We start from the raw sequence: 19,036 nt of genomic DNA on the forward strand, positions 1-19,036 counted from the left end.
GTTCTAGTCCTATATATGACCGGGAGGATACAACATCGAAGCGTCTGTGTGACAAGTCACTGCGCCCTCGTTCTATCATGGGTAACATTGACACCACAGGATTGCACCTGTGCAAACGAGCGCGGTCCCCTTCGCTTTCTCAATAAAGGAAAGCTACGACACCATGTTGCAAGGCAGCAGCAGGAGGTTGTTGCTGGAATCGTGTGCCCTACCCACTTGGGGAGATCAAAGCCCAGCAGCTCTGTGCATTGGTGGGACTATTTCTTCCGATGTATCATTCATTGACTCCGCTGTGCACCTCTTATGCTTACTCTCTCTGTCTTGAACGTGAAGCAATCTGGGTAGGCTTCAAGTCGACCAAATAACTCATCATTCGAGTTTGTGCCATTCGTCATCCCCTCGCCACGTCTGGCAGCATTGAGTACAGCAACACAATGCCAACCCCTGTCGGGGTTGGCGTGTCTCAGAGTTCTGCATTCCGATCAAGTTTCTATTCAGCAACATCACGCATGAAATGATGTCCGCGCCGGTGCCGTGCAGTTGGGAAACGTCAATTGTATTTCTTCCTAAAGACTCCTCAGTCAACATGTCGATCACTATGACCTCGGCTCGCCTCGACCTCTACTCCCATCTGTGGTTCCCGAGTTTCGGGCAGGTCCAAACTGTGCATCAACTCAACGTGTTTGCGAACGACTTGTGGATTGTAGCTCATCGGAGCGAGAATCACTTGACTTGAGGAAACGTATTCTTTTCACATTGACGAAGTGGCTTCATATCGAGAGATTTTATGCGGAAATACTTTGTATTCTGAAGTTCTATGCTTCATCTCTATTATACGGACACGGTACGCGTACTTGATCACGACGATGAATCAGAAAGTACTGAGCTGCCGCAATGAGGAATTCCCAAACACCAATCGGGGAAGCAACTACCGGTCACAACGCGATCTTCAAGATGTAGCTTACAAGGTGTCTGAGAATTCGACACACACAAAGTTTCTTCAACTGTGGTTTGCATAGCGTCTTTCGAAAATTGGCCAAGTCCGAAGTATCTGGGCAATGTGGATGTTCATTTCTTGGATCTTCTCCTGGCCCAAGCTGTTCTAAGAAATGGTCCATCTAGCAGTCGCTTACTTGGCGCCCCTCCATGCCCCCGCTTGCCATGTTGAAGGGGCCATGCTGGCCCTGCAAGGACCTTTTCCAGGTGTTCAATTTCTGTTGCAGGACGAAATCGACCCCAGCAGCTTAGATGTGCAGGTTTCCTGGCCGATGGCTCCGGGGATTCACTCAGGTCACAGAGTCGCCGGACGGTTGGCTTCCCAATGCTATTCTACACGTTTTCGTTTTGCCATCTCTTCCTGGTCGGGAGTTGACTGCACCATTCTTGACATTGAGACGTAATGTGATGTCGATGATGTAGACCATCTCACTCTTGCATCATAACTTTGCCGAATCATGGGCTCATCCAGACGACTTCGAGGCTCCATGTAAGGGGATGCACACGTCTTCAGGCCGACGAACCACGAAGCGACGACGACGGTGAAAATCTCAATTCCGAATTCCAATTGCTGTTTGAATAGCTCCTACAGTCTTCATGCTAACTAGCCATGAACTATTCCATAACGGAAAGGCTATCGAAAAGAGCATTATGAATGGTGGCAAAAGGGAGGAAGAGTTGCACACCGACATGTCAACAACCTTGGTGCAGTTGAAACCTAGATATATCCCGAATTCCCCTTCACAGCATGCCCAAGGCACTGTCTCTCTACAAACGGCCCCCTAACGTCAACCCCCGCCCTGGTTTTTACCACCGCCAGATTACTTGGGCAGGTAATCTTGGTTATTTGCTGGTAAAACATGAACTGCCTACCCTCTATCCTCATTGCCGAGGTTTCTCTGCTACTTGAGTCTTTGGTTACCGCTAGTATTCCGTTCTGTATCCATCGGAAAACAGGCAATACCTAGTGGTCACCTCAGCTGTCTGATCAAGTCCGAGAGTACTGGCAGCAAACTCGACCTTGGACGGTATATGTACCAAGTTCATAATTGGTTGGCATATGGAGCTGAGAATCCTTCGAGAGCTGTACAAACGAACTCAAAAGGCTGCGACCTCCACGCGCGCTGCGACTCGCGTTACACCGCTGATCCTGATACCCCGCGATCCTTTGGCGAACATGTTTTGATCATGACTGAGAGTATCGACGTTGAGATGACTGATGCATTCAGCATCGATCAAAACCAGATCATTACGCTCCATACGGTAGAGGCCGCGATATCCAAAAACGCAAGCGGAACTCAAACAAAAACAAGACGAAAACCGAAGCAGAAGTTGTAGTAGAAGTCCGACATCATTTCCCGCAGAAGAGCAAGCCAGACATCTGCTGGGTCTGTCTGGTTTGCCCCCTTTCTCAAATCCACTGTCAACAAACATGCGAGCCCACGAAACACTTGATGCGTTTTAATGGCTCTCCCAAGCGCATCTCAAGAACAGGATCTCGCCTCCAAGGTTGTCAAGAAGACGTTCGCGGATCTCATGCTACTCGTGTGAACAACGATCATCCGCACTATTCACATCAAATGGTGCAACGCCTGATGTTTCTCAACACTGGATCATTCCGAATTGCGGTTGAATGGATTCCTCCCACAAGTGAAACCATGTCCCGTCACAACGACACCAAGACTTCACTACAGATCGCACAACTCGTCATTTTAACTGCTCGGCTTCAGAGTCCTTCTGTTTACTTCAGCCGTTAATTTCTCGTCTTAGTCCGTTGCTACGTGCCGTTGACGAGATCTTGGGTCCTGCAGTGTTTGGCAAAGAGAGCCATTCGCCAAAGTCGACGATGCTGAGAACCTCGAAAAGACATTGAACAAGTTTGTGATAACAATGTGACATCACAGGTGAAATGGACAACAGCCAACAGGGTTGCAGATCCCATGAAGCAGGGAATTGGAGTGGAAAGTATGTGGATCATCTCTCGCATGACTTGACCACTGCTCCGTGGTGAGAGCTTTGAGTGAAGCGACGAACGTGGCACGGGGGTTTGCATTGCAGCTTTTCGTTCGGTTCGACTGGGACTACTGGATCTACGAGTCAATCGAGTGCAACGTTTTTTCTCCTCTCCTCGCGAGCTATCACACCAGTCAGACATCTACTGATTCATGGTACATCTCGCTGATCCAGCCGAGCAAGAAAGGCCATTGATTTTGTCAGGAGCCATCTGAAATATAGTTGGCTTCTCGTCCACACAGATCATAAAAGGTCCCTCCTTCCCCCTCGAGTCCCTTCTACGACGCGAAGCTATCCGGATCGATTTCCGAGCATCACGATGCCATGCGATAAGACTTTTTGAAAGGAGGGATAAACGCCGTCCCAGGAGATTCGATTGTCCTATCTGCCCCATCAGCACCAACGAAACTTCATTCGTCAAGCAAGCATAGACATGTTCAAAATGAACAATTGTCTTTGTGATATCACACCATGGACTCACTGTTATCCCGAACACTTTGCATTCTAGAAAGCTGACATCACTATATCATTCAATGGGAGTCTACCTACCCCAGAGAAATTAGACGTTTACGGACAGTTGTCTTCGTATTCTCAACTTTCTGTTTATATGCTACGATAAAGGCCGATTTCCTCCCACATGGACGTCAAAAGACATGGTTAGGCTCTGAAGGAATATGACTAGCGCCTCACATGAGCTACGGCAGCACCGAAGAAGAGAGTATGGAACTTCAGCATTGGCATTGAACCGATCATTCGGGGTTATATCTTGACTGGCGCACCTAGAGCCTGTACAGCTTGCATAGCAGCAGTCAAACAAGACTCGGCACCCATCGTTGGGGAGACACGCCATTCTAACTGACCGGTATTGGAGCCCCTATAACAGCTCCAGCCAGAGGTATTGTCCTTGCATCGGTGCCCATTTTGATGCTTCAGCTTCATGCCATCAATCGGGTAGCCGTATCCGAAACGGCTCGCAGGGTGGTCTCCGAAGGCCTACAGCCATTGTATACTCCAGAACTCTGCCAAGAATAAACAAGTCGACCAAGATGGTGGTTTTTGAGGAATTTGCCGTCTTCATGCCGAATTGGAACTGTCTAAGACATGATTTGTTCTTACGCACTATCAAATGTTGGTACCGGTTTATCTTGATAGCAAACCCTCGGTTTTTGGAAGAGGCGCTACAACCTCAGTCGAAATGTGCATGGAAGACATGATGGTCGTTTCTCTCTCTCGTACTCATTCCGCAGAAAGAAGCCATTTGGATCGACTTTCAATTCAGGAGAGTTACGCCATCAAGATGTATGTCGTTACCGAACGGCTTCAAGTCACACTTGCTGCGACTACACTACGACGCCGGACTCTACTCACATAAGGCATTGTCATATCAGTTAAAAAAGCAACATCACGGTATTGAACTATGTATGGATAGGTATATCCTCCCTGTCTGGAGCATGTGTAGGTGGGGATTCACTTGACGCTGGCAGACTTGGACTTGAGTTCGAGAAACCCTCAATTTTATTCTCCATCTCCTTCTCTATCAAGATACAACACTGCGCAACGCTCTGAGGACAATGCGTCACATCCTTCATGACGAGTCACAGTGAAGTAGCATGTGGGTTGTGTGGGAAGACGATGTGCATAGCTGCGCTCCACACAGTCACCGTCTTTTCAGGACCAAGACCTCGATCTAGATGACGCTTGTCAACAACGTCTTTGAACTGACTGGGAGCCGGGGAGGAGATTGTCACCGAAGAGCAAGTTTATTTGCACACCGACGAGTTCAACAGTGACCACTCCGCAAGTGGTTGACAAGAATTCATTACCATACAGTAAAGATATGATGAAGACTCGACACCTTGGAACTCAGCAATTATTTCTGAGAACAACAATAGTTAGGTAAACATGATGCCTAGCATGAGACAAGGGATGGTTCGGACCTTTTCGCCCCAAGTCTCCTATCGTCAAACAGATCCAACAGCTCCAACAGTTTCACTACAACGTAACGCAGATGTCAACCAAAGTCTCTAGCTTCATTGACACACAGACCAATATCCTTGAACAAGAAGCATTTCTCACCGAATGGTTGTTATCTCTTATCTTGTGGTCAGAAACCCACCATTCACCATACAAAATTCCATCTCGCCTCAATGCCAGCACAAACAATAGCTTGGAATACCACCCTGTATTCTCGAATTCGGACAAACCACCTGAGATTGGACTTACCATCCGACTCCAGCAATGAGGATTAAGCACTCTGTCTGCGGTCACCGCCATCCGGGAATGACAGTTCCCTGCACAGTGACGGAGCTCAACTCTGTACCTAAGGAGTTGGGCAAGGGTAGCATCATGTGGCAAATACTTTATATATTTTTTGTTTCTCTGCAATATCGCAGTGTGGGTAGGAATCTCGTCCTTCGTCCAAACAGTCTGAGAAGGACCAAACACTCGATGACTGGAATTGACCCCTTATCCTGGAATCGACCTGCTTCTACCAACAATTGTGGAGGAAGAACATAACTTTGGTCACCAGCTTCTTCGAGTTGTCCAGTTAGAAGTATTTGGCCTTTTCAACAGGTTCTACTTCGACATGGATGCTGGCCGCTTCCCCAATGGGATGCAAAGGATTTCTTACGACGACAGAAGTAATATGTATACCTTCCATGCGGCGGATGGGACCCTTTGGGAGAGTTCGTCAGGCAACGCCTATGGGGAGCTGACCGAAGTCGGCGTCCGCACGCCGACGAACCCGGAATTCGTCATTCGGAACCCTCAGTTTTACTCGCTAGCCTAGCAATGATGACGGGGCTATCCCGGACAACGTCATGACAGTGGCTTCTCAAGCCATCGAAGGCACCAGCTCTGGGGCTACACTCAACTTTGGCGTTTACCGTCTGGGTATCATCCACACATCTGATTGGCCTTGTTGTTTTGGACCTATAGAACATGAACATTTTGGGAAGTAAGAAGCACATCGAACTCCGAGTCCGAGCCTTACTAGGTCCAAATGAGTCCAAAGATACGATCTGATCTCGGGAAGATGCGCAAGAATGAAGCGGCACAGTATGATGTTATCGTTGGAGTTGACCACGTTCAGCGTTTAATCTCCCACGATCCTCATGGCAGCCTCACCTGGCTACCCAGGTGCACAACAGGCAATGTAGACACTATTCATTCTGGTGTTGACACGCACAACTGCTGTGGGACGTCTTTGGAACATCATTTCCAGCCAGCAAAAAGATCCCCATGAATGCCGATGAGGCAGGGAGCTTCGCATATCTCACTGCTATTCTTGGGAACCGCAAGTACCCAGTTAAGGCAACAACAAGAAGACGCAAGCGAAGATGTCTGCGGTTGACAACGCCAGATCCCGATCTCAAGACTTCCTCCAACAGACCTCTGGAATAGTAGGGGTTTTCTCTGCTGTCTTCTCGGGCACATCACTTGCCATCTGGGCGGTTTTTATGTTGAAGTTGCGATTACGGATGGAAGGCCGCCATTCGGCTATTCTGTGCCAAAAATAACAAAATCAGACATTTTATCACATCAGAAACACCCGAATTCAGAAGGACGGTCTCAATCTGAAAGGCCGTCAATCAGCGACAATGACACGAATCGATTCGAAGAACAGATGACATCGTTGAAGAGCTCAAAAGTGATCCTCCAGCTTCTTCTAAGAGAGGAATGAAGACATGTTTTGGTCATAAACAATTGTTGTGACTCAAGCAGTTTTCACCGATCAAGATATAAGATGCCTGATGTTCAATGTATCAAAATGGTAAAGGAGGACGTAGAGACGTGCATGGACATGCTGGATCTAGCCTGGGCCTCATCGATTTCGCCACTATGAGTGATTTGGTTCAATGGCCGACTTCACTTCCCGATCATAACGTGTGGGATAACGGCAGACAGCTCTTCGCCCAGCATGTCAGTTTCCCCGTGTTTGCCCCTTGGCGAAGCGCAGCCACCTTGCAGACCTCGGCCTACACCCAAAGGACAAGAGAAAAATATTGTTCTAGGAGCAGACGAGCGGATCCCGATGTACAGGCTTGTCTCGGGAACAGCATGGACATTCTCGAATATGTTTCGCCGGCACCTTGGCCCTGTGGATAAGCGTGCTGCCAAAGAGTTCAAGATATGTTCGGACAACATCTTCGAGCGGGAGAGAAGACGGGAAATGTTCAACTAAGGGACAAGTTTCCATCATCTACGTTGTGTACACATCTGGTGCACTGCGCGACTTCAAATTCGACAGGAAGAACTTCTTATTCGGACTGGGGTTCCTGGTTGAAACCTCCACTGGAAGGCAAATGACGAGGTCACTCGATCCGAGGCTTAGGTTCTCCAATCAATGGTTGATGAAATAGAGAAGGCTTGAGAGAGTTCTCGAACAGCCTTTTGTTTTACACAGTATAGCACAGTCCTGGCTCGATCGATGGCCAGCCGCGAGATTCTGGACTAAACAGTTCATCAAAGCACCGCTCGATAACGATGTCAGATTTCCGCCACCCTCGTTGCTCTGTGACGGGGAGCAGTAACAACAATCAGCCAAGCTTCAGCAATGTATCATGGACGTTTACATCCGCAGAACTGCCCCTCGAACTTTCGCCCGGAAATGTTGCAAGCATCGTCAACTGGGCCTCGCCTTGCCGTCTACTCCAAAGACGAACATTCGACAGGGCACTACCTCGTCCCTTCGACACATTATATTGGTATCATACCACTTCTCCTCTGGCCTACGCATATCGACGTGGCCAAGAGAGCCGAATGAATGTAGTAAAGGCCAAAGCGATCTGATTTGGGAGTCTTCACCAGTCACTCGGAAGTCGTCGCCTGCGCTTTTGTGACTCCAAATGGCACAACTATGACCGAGACTTGGATTTTAAAAGATTGCAACATGGTTCAACTTTTGGAAAATCTCTATGCATCGCCAGATCTTCACCATAGCTATATGGTATCTCGATGCTCGGTGTCACTTGCAAGGCGATTCAGGTTCGATGTTGCCGGGTGGTGGTTGAACGACCTAGCCTCATTACATGACATTCCGATCCGGCCAAAAAGATCAAGAAGGAGTCATTGGGAGTCTTCCATCCAGAACACCCAGACGACACGGACAATCGTGGTCTCATCACAACCAGTAGCGGCAAGGTTATCTATACCGACGTTCACACATTTTGCGAACATGTCCAGCTGTTCAAGCGATACGGAGCCTATTCATTGACGGAACGGATCAGGACAATGCGACGCAGACATCTGCATCAGCTACCAGTGCGCCCACCCCAATCAATCCAGACTGGTGCTCCTCGAGCTAATTCAGCTTGGCGCTCTATTGCATCAATCATTGTCATGCTAGTGGCATTGTTGTCGCCAAGACTGCCTCTCATACCTTTGACACTTTGGACAAGCTGATCCTCATGAGCGACGAAGACTGTAAGAATTGGAGCGGAAACCCACTATTCCGCCAGTTTTAAACAAAGGTCGTCGGTCTTGTCACAGCCAATCCACTGCATGCCGCTCACAAACCCTTGAGCAGGTATTGGAGTTCGTTGGCTTTGATACGCATCTTGATAAGTTGGTGGATATGTGTGTGTGTCGCATGGGGAAACGGAACCGACATGTCTGTTCTGTCTTCTCTCTTTTTTCCTTCAATAACTATATACCAACAACTTCTTCGACTGATAACTACCGATATATCTTGGATATCCGACAGATGCCGGGTGAGAGGCAAGAAGCAGGGAATCTGTCCCGGTGCAGAAGTTGAATGGAAAACATCGAGGTCGGACTCATTGGGTTTACAAAGGCTCCTTGGCTGGCATTTTTGCTCTTTTTGGCTACTTTGACGGTGATGTTACAATTGGAAACACAATTGTTTCGTATTTGTCTCTTTGCCATCCGTTGCCGATCAGCATTGGGGCAAAGGTTACCCCCAAGAAGAACAACAGAAACGACGACATGCTCGCGCCTCAACCTGACTATGTCGCATTCCACCCATCAGAACGGAAGAATCAAAGACGTCTGTTTCATGACAACTCGAAATTCCTCAACTGCATCAGGTCTGGCGACGGAGAGCACTGCGAATTTCTGAGGGCGGCGCAACAGAAGGCTACGACCACTACCTGTGCCTGTGTGATGGCGAACGGGCAAGGTGGCCCGAACCGTGTTGGTTTGATCAAGTCAGCAACAACTTTTCGGATCTTATCCGGCTCCGAAGTGTGAATCTTGAAGACGAGTTTACAGAGGATTGCCTAAACTGTCTCCGACGCAGTGTCTACGAAGAGGCTATTATAGCCGAGCGTCTGAAGGTAGAGAAGCGCAAGGATGCCATCGACGACTCCGAAGCGATTATACGAGTTTACGACAGCACGCGAACCATCCTGGCAGAAGATCCCACCTTTGATGACATAAAAGACATGTGGGTGTCCCTGATTCCTAACAAGCGACATCAACAAGCGACATCTTGGTACCAATGGTATTTCTACAGTCTTGAGTCATTTCAACATTCTTTGGTCAGAGAGGTTTCAGTTATGCTTTCGGCAGCAAGTTGGCGTCAGAAGGATGTGGTATGATGCGATACAGAAGCGGCTGGAGGTCCAGCTTGGGGCTGGATTGGGCATTGAGGGATGCAGGAGGGACGTCATGTACAAACCTAAAGCATTGGGGGCTGGAGCTGAAGAAGAAGCTGAAGTTGAGGGTGGAAGACAAGGTACTTGGATTGGGGATTACAAGAACATCAAGATAAATCTATAAAAAAAAACTAAAAGATAAATAAACATTAAAACATCACCAGCCAAGCCTCAACAGTGACAATCCATGACAAGGATCTCCGATGCATCGGCCACTGTAACCCTCCATGCATCTCCACCAAATTCAGCTCCCGTCCCCCGTCCGCCTTGTCCGCCCCGGTAGCCCGGTCCCCCGATATCGCCAGCACCCAAGACACGCAACAGCAGATCACTTAACAGATTCAGGGGTGGCTTAAACTATCGGTGAGGCCAAATGTCTTTGATCTCGCATCGCTTTGTGCTTTTTCTCGTACACGTTTGTCACTTTAGGTTGTACAGGGCTGACGGGGAACAGTTAGCTACGTCCCGTGATGCAGGCTAGTAGTGAGCGTTTGTGTTGAGGATGACTTAGTAGTCTAGGGGACGGATGTCTTATCTTACTTGAAAGTTTATATTACTTTATTCTCCGACCTACTTCTCTTTTTGCTAACTTCATTTCTTTAATACAATTATTATCTATTCTTGCCTTATTGACAGCCCCAAGTTGACCATGTATTCTGACTCTTCAGTATCTGAAGATGGTTGCAAGGGGTGTGCAAAGATATTGCTGAATGAGAAGCGATTATCTGGAGAGACAATTACTTCCGATTATGGTGAGCTCACATCTTTTCCTCTGTATCTTTTGAGAGCATCCCAACCATGTTGCTGTCTTGTCGTGTCCTTTTCTCTTCATCATGCCCAACTTGAGACGGCGATTGAGTTTGATCGCCGAATGAGTGCAGCGCCAAGCGATCGCAAGTTCATTTGCTTAGTACTCAGCATCTCTCATTCTCCCAGTTCTTTCCGTCTCACGTCTGACATTTTCTACTCGTCTCTCGTCAGAAAAGACACCGTTGAGTTGACTTACAAATGCTCTTGAATAAGTCTCCGAGGGCTAGTGCCAGGTAGCTTCCCTTGAATTGTGGCGCAGTTGCTCTATAAGGCTGAATCAAGTGGCGTCCAATGAGCAGACATACATGACAGAAGGCTGTAGCGTGCACCTCCAGTTTCAACCAGCAGCAATTGGAAGACCCCAAGTTGTAAAGAAGAATCACAATACAAGGGACGTCAATTGCAAAAGTTCAATCAAAATGATTCAGCATTCCCACCTCAGTCGGTTTTCTGGTGCCACTGCAAAGAACAAAAAGGGATGGACCCTGGACTAAGACCTGGCGCGATCGCGTCATACTGGATCCAAATTTGTGAGCGGCGGTCTCGGCACTGAAGCTACCGCTCATGACTCTACCCTTGTCTCGACTTCAACACCACATTGTACTTTTTGCATCTTGATCAAAGCCTATCTTCTATTCTTCCTGTATTCAAGTGAACTCTCTTATTGCGTCGGACCATTCGTTGGTCGACCTCCTTTTACCTCAACACCACCGACAGGACCCCTGTTTCTGCCCCTCCCTTTCTGTCGGCATCACCTTCCACCTCCCATCTAACGACAACCTCCCTCAGAATCCCTCAGCATGCCTTCACGGACAGTATCACCGATAATGTCGCCCGGCCCAGCGTCTCCGATTCTTTCGCCCCTCGAAGCTGCCGAAGATCCTGCCACGAGCCCCGACCTCGTCCACTCGCTATCCCACGCAAGCACCGTTCTCGCTCTCGCCGTTAGTCCACAGCACGAAACCATCTACGCCGGTACACAAGACGGTGAAATAGTAGCATGGTCTCTTGAAACATTCCGACAAGTCCGCCGTGTCCAAGCGCACAAGAGAAGCATTCTCTCCCTTTCGCTATCGCCTGATGCCTCACTTTTGTTCTCAAGCGCTGGAGATCCCATCATCAACGTCTGGGACCCCAAGACCTTAACTCGACTCTACGAGATTTACGGCTCCTACGACGTGGGCGACATATTCTGCACAGCGTATAGCCCTCAACATGAGACACTATATATCGGTGCGCAAAACGCAACTATCCAATGGGTTGGCCTCAACGACGTTACCGCCCGCGTGTCCCCCGAATCCCAACAGCACCCCGACCGCCGAAATCACCGCTTCTTCGACTCCAAGGCCGTCGGTGGCGGCGCCAGTACACCCCGACGCAACGACGATCGATGGGGATTGATTCCCAAAGCCCATAATGTCCTCGAGATGCACGCCGGCTGCGTCAAGAACTTTGCGCACTACGGCTACGTATACTGCATGCTCATGGCCAAGGGTCCGACAGTTGATGTCGGTACCGATGATGACGTTTTGATCTCTGGTGCGGGTGATGGTACAATCAAGCTTTGGAGTCTGGGACATACGGTTGAGGACAATGAGGAGCTTGGCGGTGGTATACAAGAAATCATGACATTGGGTGTCGATGATGGTGAGTCTGTTCTGTCAATGGCACTTGACAGCTCGTTCTTGTACGCCGGCAAGCTCGATGGCATTGTTGAGCTATGGGATCTGGATACGGCGCAGCGATTGAGAGTCATCAAGGCGCACGACTGTGATATCATGTCAATCCAAATGGGCTGGGGATATTTGTGGACTGCCGCTACTAATGGTTGGGCTAGCGTGAGTACTCATTCCGAATTGTCCTCCTCGTCTTACTGACTCTTTGTAGAAATACAGCACAACCCACTACGGAAAATACCAACATGCCGCGTCCGGTGCTGTTCCCCAGAAATACCAGTGTCTCCTTCGATGGGAAGCTCACCAGGGCAAAGTACTTGCATCAGCTGTGACCAACTACAAGAACAAGCAGTACTTCATCACGGGCGCCAACGACGACAACATCTCTGTCTGGTCCATTGATACCGAAAAGTGCGGCACCAAAGAGAAGGAAGTTTCGCAGGATTCAGATAACCTTCTTCTATCGTCGCTACGAGATTTCGTATCATACAAGACTGTCTCTTCTCGACCCGAGTTTGCGGAGGATTGCCGCAAGGGAGCTACATACCTCGGTGCGCTGTTCAAGCGGCTAGGTGGACATGTTGAGTTGCTTAGCACTGAGAAGCATCACAACCCAGTCGTCTACGCTCGGTTTTCTGCCAAGAAGGAGGCTGCTGAAACCCGCAAACGAATTCTCTTTTATGGTCACTACGATGTTGTCGCCGCTGATAGCCGCAAGGGAAAATGGGAGACAGATCCATTCACCATGCAGGGAACCAACGGCTACTTGTACGGCCGTGGAGTCAGCGACAACAAGGGTCCTATCATCGCTGCCTTGTATGCAGTGACTGATCTGATGGAGAACCAGCAGTTGGAGAACGATGTTGTCTTTCTGATTGAAGGCGAGGAAGAGTTTGGATCGCTCGGGTTTGAAGAGGCTGTCAAGAAGAACAAGGAGCTCATCGGTGAGGTGGATTACATCCTGCTCGCCAACAGTTATTGGCTTGACGACGAAGTTCCATGCCTTACGTATGGTCTTCGTGGTGTGTTGCACACAACCGTCTGCGTTGATGCGCCTCGTCCAGACATCCACTCGGGTGTGGATGGTTCCTACATGATGAATGAGCCTCTTTCCGACCTGACACAAATCCTTGGTAAACTCAAGGGGCCTGGCAACCAAGTGCAGATTCCTGGCTTCTACGATGGGATCCTCCCCGTTACACCAGAAGAAGACGCCCGGTATGATGATATCGCCAGGATTCTGATCCGCAGCAATCCCGAAAAGGGTCCTGAGGAGAGGCTGAAGCAGTCGCTTATGGCGCGCTGGCGTGAACCCAATCTTACGCTCCACAGATACAAGGTTTCGGGTCCTGACGGGAGTCTTGTCAGCAGTCATGCCAGCTCTCATATCAGTTTACGAGTAGTACCAGGCCAGGAGGTGGACGTTGTGATTGAAGCGCTGACGAAATTCCTCGAGGAAGAGTTTTCGCAGCTCGAGTCGCAGAACAAACTCACCATCAACGTGGACAACAGAGCGGAGCCGTGGCTTGGTGATCCCACCAACGCCATCTTCCAAACACTGGAAAAGGCCATCCTGGAAACGTGGGAGGACTGCTTTGAGACGTCTGCTTCGTCTGGAGACGCCACACCCGATGAAAAAACCAACGGCGCAGACAAGTCAAAGGAGGAAGAGATCCTTTCTGTCAAGACCAAGATGGGTAAGCCGCGCAAGCCGCTTTATATCCGCGAGGGTGGATCCATCCCTGCGATTCGATTTCTAGAGAAGGAATTCGGAGCACCAGCAGCTCATCTTCCTTGTGGGCAGTCTAGTGATTCTGCTCATTTGGATAATGAGAGGTTATGTTTGCTGAATCTTTTGAAGGCGAGGGAGATTTTTGCCAAGGTGTTTGGACGGTTGTGAGGAGGAGGTTGGGGTCCAGATTTTACGGTTGACGATGATGTGAGATATGGGGGTTTTGTATTTAAAACTGGGGAACGATAATGAATGAATGATACCCTTATACGAATGATTCGAGTGTGTGCATTATGTGTTGGCAGTATTGCAGAGTGGTTAGAACCATGTCCTAGGTAGTCATTATGTCCAAGTAAGGCTTACACCATAAAGTTGTATGAGGCAAAACAAGATGGTCGGAGATTTAAAGGTGTAAAGGTTCCTGCCAAGCCTTGTTGGTGTGTAGGGCTGTGTAGATTATCTATTCTACATCTTTTAGTTATATCCGTTTCATGTAAATGACTGAGAGTGTCCCTCTTCCTGCGAGGCAAAATGTTTAGTTGTGTCTTTTGATCTCATCTTACCCTAGAATGCCCAGCCACATATGCCAGATCCACCTATAATTAGTATCATCGCATCCAATCAGTGTTGGGCTGGATCGATGTTTGCTGCGCCATTACGGGGGCGAGTCGATCCTGATATGGGACTGGAGGTTCTCTCTTTTTACTTTTTGAGGACTGGCGCTGACGAAAGAGGATCATCCAAGTTAATTAAATTAGACACGCAGTGCTATTAGGTATGTACTGCTAATTCCGTCATGATCGCTGTAGTAGCCACTAATAATTCCCATTAACCCCCCCCCGGGAAGTGTTTCTTGCTTTTTTCCCTCCCTCTCTTTTTTTTGTTTCTTGTTTCTTTCTTCTCCAGATACGCCTGCATCATCATCAACAACCTAATAATCACCACCAACATCACTCGCTTTTTTCCTTCCAGTCATTCGCTTTTATCAAGAGGTGGACTATTTTTATTTTATTTTTCAACGGTTATCTGCATGATTGACCATTCACCGATTGTTTCATTCCGTGGCTGGATAGCTGAAACCGGATTTACCGACCGACACAGTTGTTTGCTTAGTCCCGTCAACAAAGGGGCCGATTCCCAGTCATAACAACAACCACGATAACCACGACGAAACCTACATACTCTTTTTCCCCACCATCGTTAACCACCAATTGAATTAAGATTAAACCTTTGTTTTCCATCATGGCGTCGCGCTGGTTCACATTAGCGCTCCTCCTCTCGCCCGCGCTGGCTATCAAGAACGACTTTAGCTTCTACCCGGCCGGCGCACAAAAATGTCTTTACAAAAATGCCGACGATGCCTCGTGCACCGGCGCCGACGCGAAGGAGATCAACTACTGTCTATGCGGTCTGGGCAATTACAACAATGACTTCATCCTCGGCTCTGCGCGATGCATTGGACAGGATTCGCCCAACGACATTGACAAGACGTACGATATGATGAAGGAGGCCTGCAGCAACTCCGACACGCCCATGAAGACGACGAAAAAGGACTTCCAACAAGCTGCACACGATGGAGAGACGACTACGAGCGCGACTGGCACAGCGACCAGTACTGCTGCTACCACGTCTGACACCGCGGCTTCTTCGACAACGGATGCTTCGAATGCAGATGAAGACACGGGACTTTCAACAGGCGCGACAATCGGTGTTGCTGTCAGCGCGGCAGCAGGTGGTGCAGCAGTCGTCGGCATGGCTATCTGGCTACTCCTACGACGCCGCAAGAAGAACGTCGAAGAATCACACCCGATGCTCCCCAATTACGAATCCAACAACTCACCCTACCCACCTGTGGAGCCCAAGGCCGCATGGGGCACCACGCCTGGATCAGGATGGCAGACCCCCGACCCGAACACATCAGGATACTACGCACAACCAAAGCAGCACGCGGGTCCCGTGGAGCTACCACCCGACAACCTCGTAGCTGCGCCGGCGCCTATCTTCGAGATGGACGGTACTTCTTCAGCAGCTATCGAGATGCCTGGTTCAACACCTATCGACCACAACAACCGTGCTAGCGATGAGCTCAGCAGAGCAGGATTAGGCTCTTCGGCTGGTGATGCTGCTATGGTTTCGCCGCAGACACAGCCTGGGACGCCGTTTCGACCAAATGGAGAGATGCACCGATAAAAATTGGGGGAAGGATTTAATGATAGGCTGGGCTGGGTTGGATAACTAGATTGAGGTAATGGCCTCGGAGTTTTGGGATGACTGTATACATATTTGCTGTACATGATCATCGGTTGCCATTTAGCGTACATATTTCAATCTCTTTCCATTTTGCTTTTGGTGTTTGTTGGCGTCGGTGATGATGAGTGGTGCTTTTCCTGTTTCTCCCCCGTGCCGCATCATTCCCCTCCTCCACCTCGTTTCTCAAGCTTTCTCAACACTTGCCCGACGCGTCTGGAGTCGCGCTTCTGTAATATCACAACTTTGTCATCTAATACCAGCTGCTAACATGAGATATGACAACCATTCCCGTGATGTGGAATTCTAATTGGGCCAGCAACTCCCATCAGCCTCAGCCCTGCTAGAGGCGGGGCCTAATAAGCGCTTTGGATGGCAGTGGCAAGTGTTTGATAACTCACTGACTCAACATCCTTTCTCTTTCAACTGACCAGTTCCAGGATCAAAGATGGCAGTTTGCGATCCGTGTTATAATCTGATGCACGATGATGAAGAGTATCGCTTCATCTACCACAACGACCGCGTCTATGCGTTTCGTGAGTGGCTCCAATGCAACAAAGACTTTACGACAGATGCTTTACCACGACTCCGTGGACTCATACATGCATCCTGGAAGTCATTCTGCGAATCTCTTGACAAGTATTGTCAAATCTGTTGGGTTGTGTGGCATCACATCAGAGACTCGCCCATGACCTCCTACCGTGATCAAACCCACCAAGGGTTCCTGTTATGGCTTGACGACGGGTATTTCAAGACCTGGGAATCTGGTGTTTGGGAACTAAAATGTTCTGTGAAGTTACAGGACTCGGACAAGATTGAGCTGACGTTTGGAAGAACTACAAAGCAACAATATGAGGGTGAGTCTCACCCGCGATACTGGTGAAGGGAAACTGATCACCAAATGTAGACAAACTGGCCCAGGCTCCTCTGGAAGAGCATACGGGTTCTGAAACAGCACTCAATACTGTCAAAGGGTGGCTCTCCAATTGCGACGAAGGCCATTCCAAAGGCCATGCATGTGTCCAAGAAATGCGTGCTCTGAACAACCCGACAGTACCAACCAGACTCATTGACCTTCATGGGCATGACCCCCAAACCTGGTCCCTGATCGAAACAAAAAACGACCCTAGCTTTTCCAAATATGTCGCATTGTCGTATCGCTGGATGGGACACACACCCCGGCTTCTCAAAGACAACTTCGTCTCTTTCAAGACAGGTCAACCCGACAAAGTTGTGCCGCGCAACTACCAAGACGTCTTTGTTCTCTGTCGCAGACTAGACATCCGGTATGTTTGGATTGACTCACTCTGCATCTTCCAAGACTCAGCAGAAGATTTCCTTTGCGAAGCCTCTACCATGACGGAAGTATACCCGAATGCCTTTTGTACCTTGAGCGTGTGTTGGGAACCTCCTGAAGGGTTTCTTCGCCCCCGAGACTCTCGCGAGATTCCTATAATCGGCCATTCAACCGATGATTCGCGCAAATGGTCGGATCGATATGTTTTCGTCAGGGATCGCAGAGAACTGAATATAGCTATTGGCCTTGCACCAGTCAATTCACGGGGATAGGTACTTCAAGAGCAGCTTTTGTCGTCTAGAGTTCTCTTCTTGGGAAATGACCAGTTTTACTGGGAGTGTGACGGAGGAGTGTTTTCCGAGATCGAGCCTGTTCACCTTCACCCGACAACAGGTGACTATAGGCGAAAGACTGCCGTTGTCGATGGGAGGAATAAACTCGACACGTGGTATAGCTTTGTGGACCAGTTTATGAGACTTGGGCTGTCTTTCGAAAGAGATAGATTGCTAGCTATATCTGGCATCGCAAGATTCCTGTTTAGTCTCGGAGACAAGAGACTACCTGATGGAAGCTACGCTATCATCGATCCCAAAATTGAGCGCAAGTTTGGGCAAAGTGTTGAGTACTTTGCAGGCCTGAATAGGACCCATTGGATCGCGCATCTTCTTTGGTATCCAGATCTCGGCGGGTGTACGGCAATGAAGTCTGCGTCGACTTTGCGCCAAGAGCCGGACCCAGAGTCTTTCAAGCGCTGTCCAGATGATTCTGATCCCTCGTGGTCCTGGGCTGCCTGTCCAGGGCCTCTCCAGTGGACGTTTCTCAACTACAACCGACCACGAACTGGAGAAGTCCCAAAGCGCGATGGAGAACCTCTGGCGTGTCTACGCAAGAACCACTTTGAGCCACTGGGAAGTGATGCTTACGGCCTGCCCAAATCGGCGTCGCTGGATATATCCTGTCTCCTCATCCAAGCCATGTATACGGAGTTTGACGGTCCTGAAGACGTGCAGAAAAGGCTAGAGAAATCTGTTGATCACATTAAGGATAAGTGTTTCGAATGGTACACAGATGGCTTCATCCTTCCACTACCGTACCCCCGTCGTCACAGCGATGAGCAATCCGTTATCGCCGTTCCCTTCGAACCATGCGACAGCTTCACAGCAACATGCTTTGTCATGCCGCTGTACGAGAACAGAGGGTTTGATAGCCCAATGATGACGGGCTTGGTAGTGCAAGAGAAACCACGAGCCGACGGTACAGCGAAAGAGTTTGTGCGTATCGGGAGCTTTACGCAGTATCACTACCCCAAAGACCGCGCGAAAGACCGGAGGTCAATGGGAGTTATAAACACTTTGCTAAAGAACATTCCCATTGATGGTGGTGAGTTTGAACAGAAGTTGCGTGAGCATGCGCAAGAGTGGAAAGAAGATGAGAGTCTTGGTACGATGTTATCTTGGGCTGTTTGTCAAGCCGAACAAGCCCCTTCAACCTGTTGCTTGTGATAGGTCGGCGACCAAAACAAAGTCAAGTGGTCTCGTATAAATACCTAGATCTAAATGGACCTAGGGATATAAGTGCTACAAGAACGCGCGTTATGTTGGATGCCAAAGACATTAACAAACTCAAAGACAATTGCCGTACAGGG

At 49.0% G+C, this 19,036-nt stretch overlaps 4 protein-coding genes across 4 annotated transcripts, besides 1 other annotated feature; all 4 read left to right on the forward strand.

Moving 5' to 3' along the window:
* Window positions 1–8,958: 8,958 nt before the first annotated feature.
* FPSE_00258 (uncharacterized protein) lies at window positions 8,959–9,965 on the forward strand (the record flags this gene model as incomplete). The annotated part of the gene is made up of 3 exons (XM_009253378.1): window positions 8,959–9,179; window positions 9,272–9,475; window positions 9,794–9,965. The coding sequence occupies 3 exons, from the start codon at window positions 8,959–8,961 to the stop codon at window positions 9,963–9,965; spliced, it is 597 nt and encodes a 198-aa protein (XP_009251653.1).
* Window positions 9,966–11,266: 1,301 nt separating this feature from the next.
* Window positions 11,267–14,015, forward strand: FPSE_00259 (uncharacterized protein; the record flags this gene model as incomplete). The annotated part of the gene is made up of 2 exons (XM_009253379.1): window positions 11,267–12,277; window positions 12,327–14,015. The coding sequence occupies 2 exons, from the start codon at window positions 11,267–11,269 to the stop codon at window positions 14,013–14,015; spliced, it is 2,700 nt and encodes an 899-aa protein (XP_009251654.1).
* Window positions 14,016–14,696: 681 nt separating this feature from the next.
* Window positions 14,697–14,747: a repeat region.
* Window positions 14,748–15,089: 342 nt separating this feature from the next.
* On the forward strand, window positions 15,090–16,037 carry FPSE_00260 (uncharacterized protein; the record flags this gene model as incomplete). The annotated part of the gene is made up of 1 exon (XM_009253380.1): window positions 15,090–16,037. The coding sequence occupies one exon, from the start codon at window positions 15,090–15,092 to the stop codon at window positions 16,035–16,037; it is 948 nt and encodes a 315-aa protein (XP_009251655.1).
* A 505-nt stretch (window positions 16,038–16,542) lies between these two features.
* On the forward strand, window positions 16,543–18,893 carry FPSE_00261 (uncharacterized protein; the record flags this gene model as incomplete). The annotated part of the gene is made up of 3 exons (XM_009253381.1): window positions 16,543–16,951; window positions 17,002–17,600; window positions 17,664–18,893. 3 exons carry the CDS (start codon window positions 16,543–16,545, stop codon window positions 18,891–18,893), a joined length of 2,238 nt encoding a protein of 745 aa, XP_009251656.1.
* Window positions 18,894–19,036: the final 143 nt, after the last annotated feature.

Source organism: Fusarium pseudograminearum, chromosome 1 (assembly GCF_000303195.2).
Source record: "Fusarium pseudograminearum CS3096 chromosome 1, whole genome shotgun sequence".
NCBI lineage: Eukaryota > Fungi > Ascomycota > Sordariomycetes > Hypocreales > Nectriaceae > Fusarium > Fusarium pseudograminearum.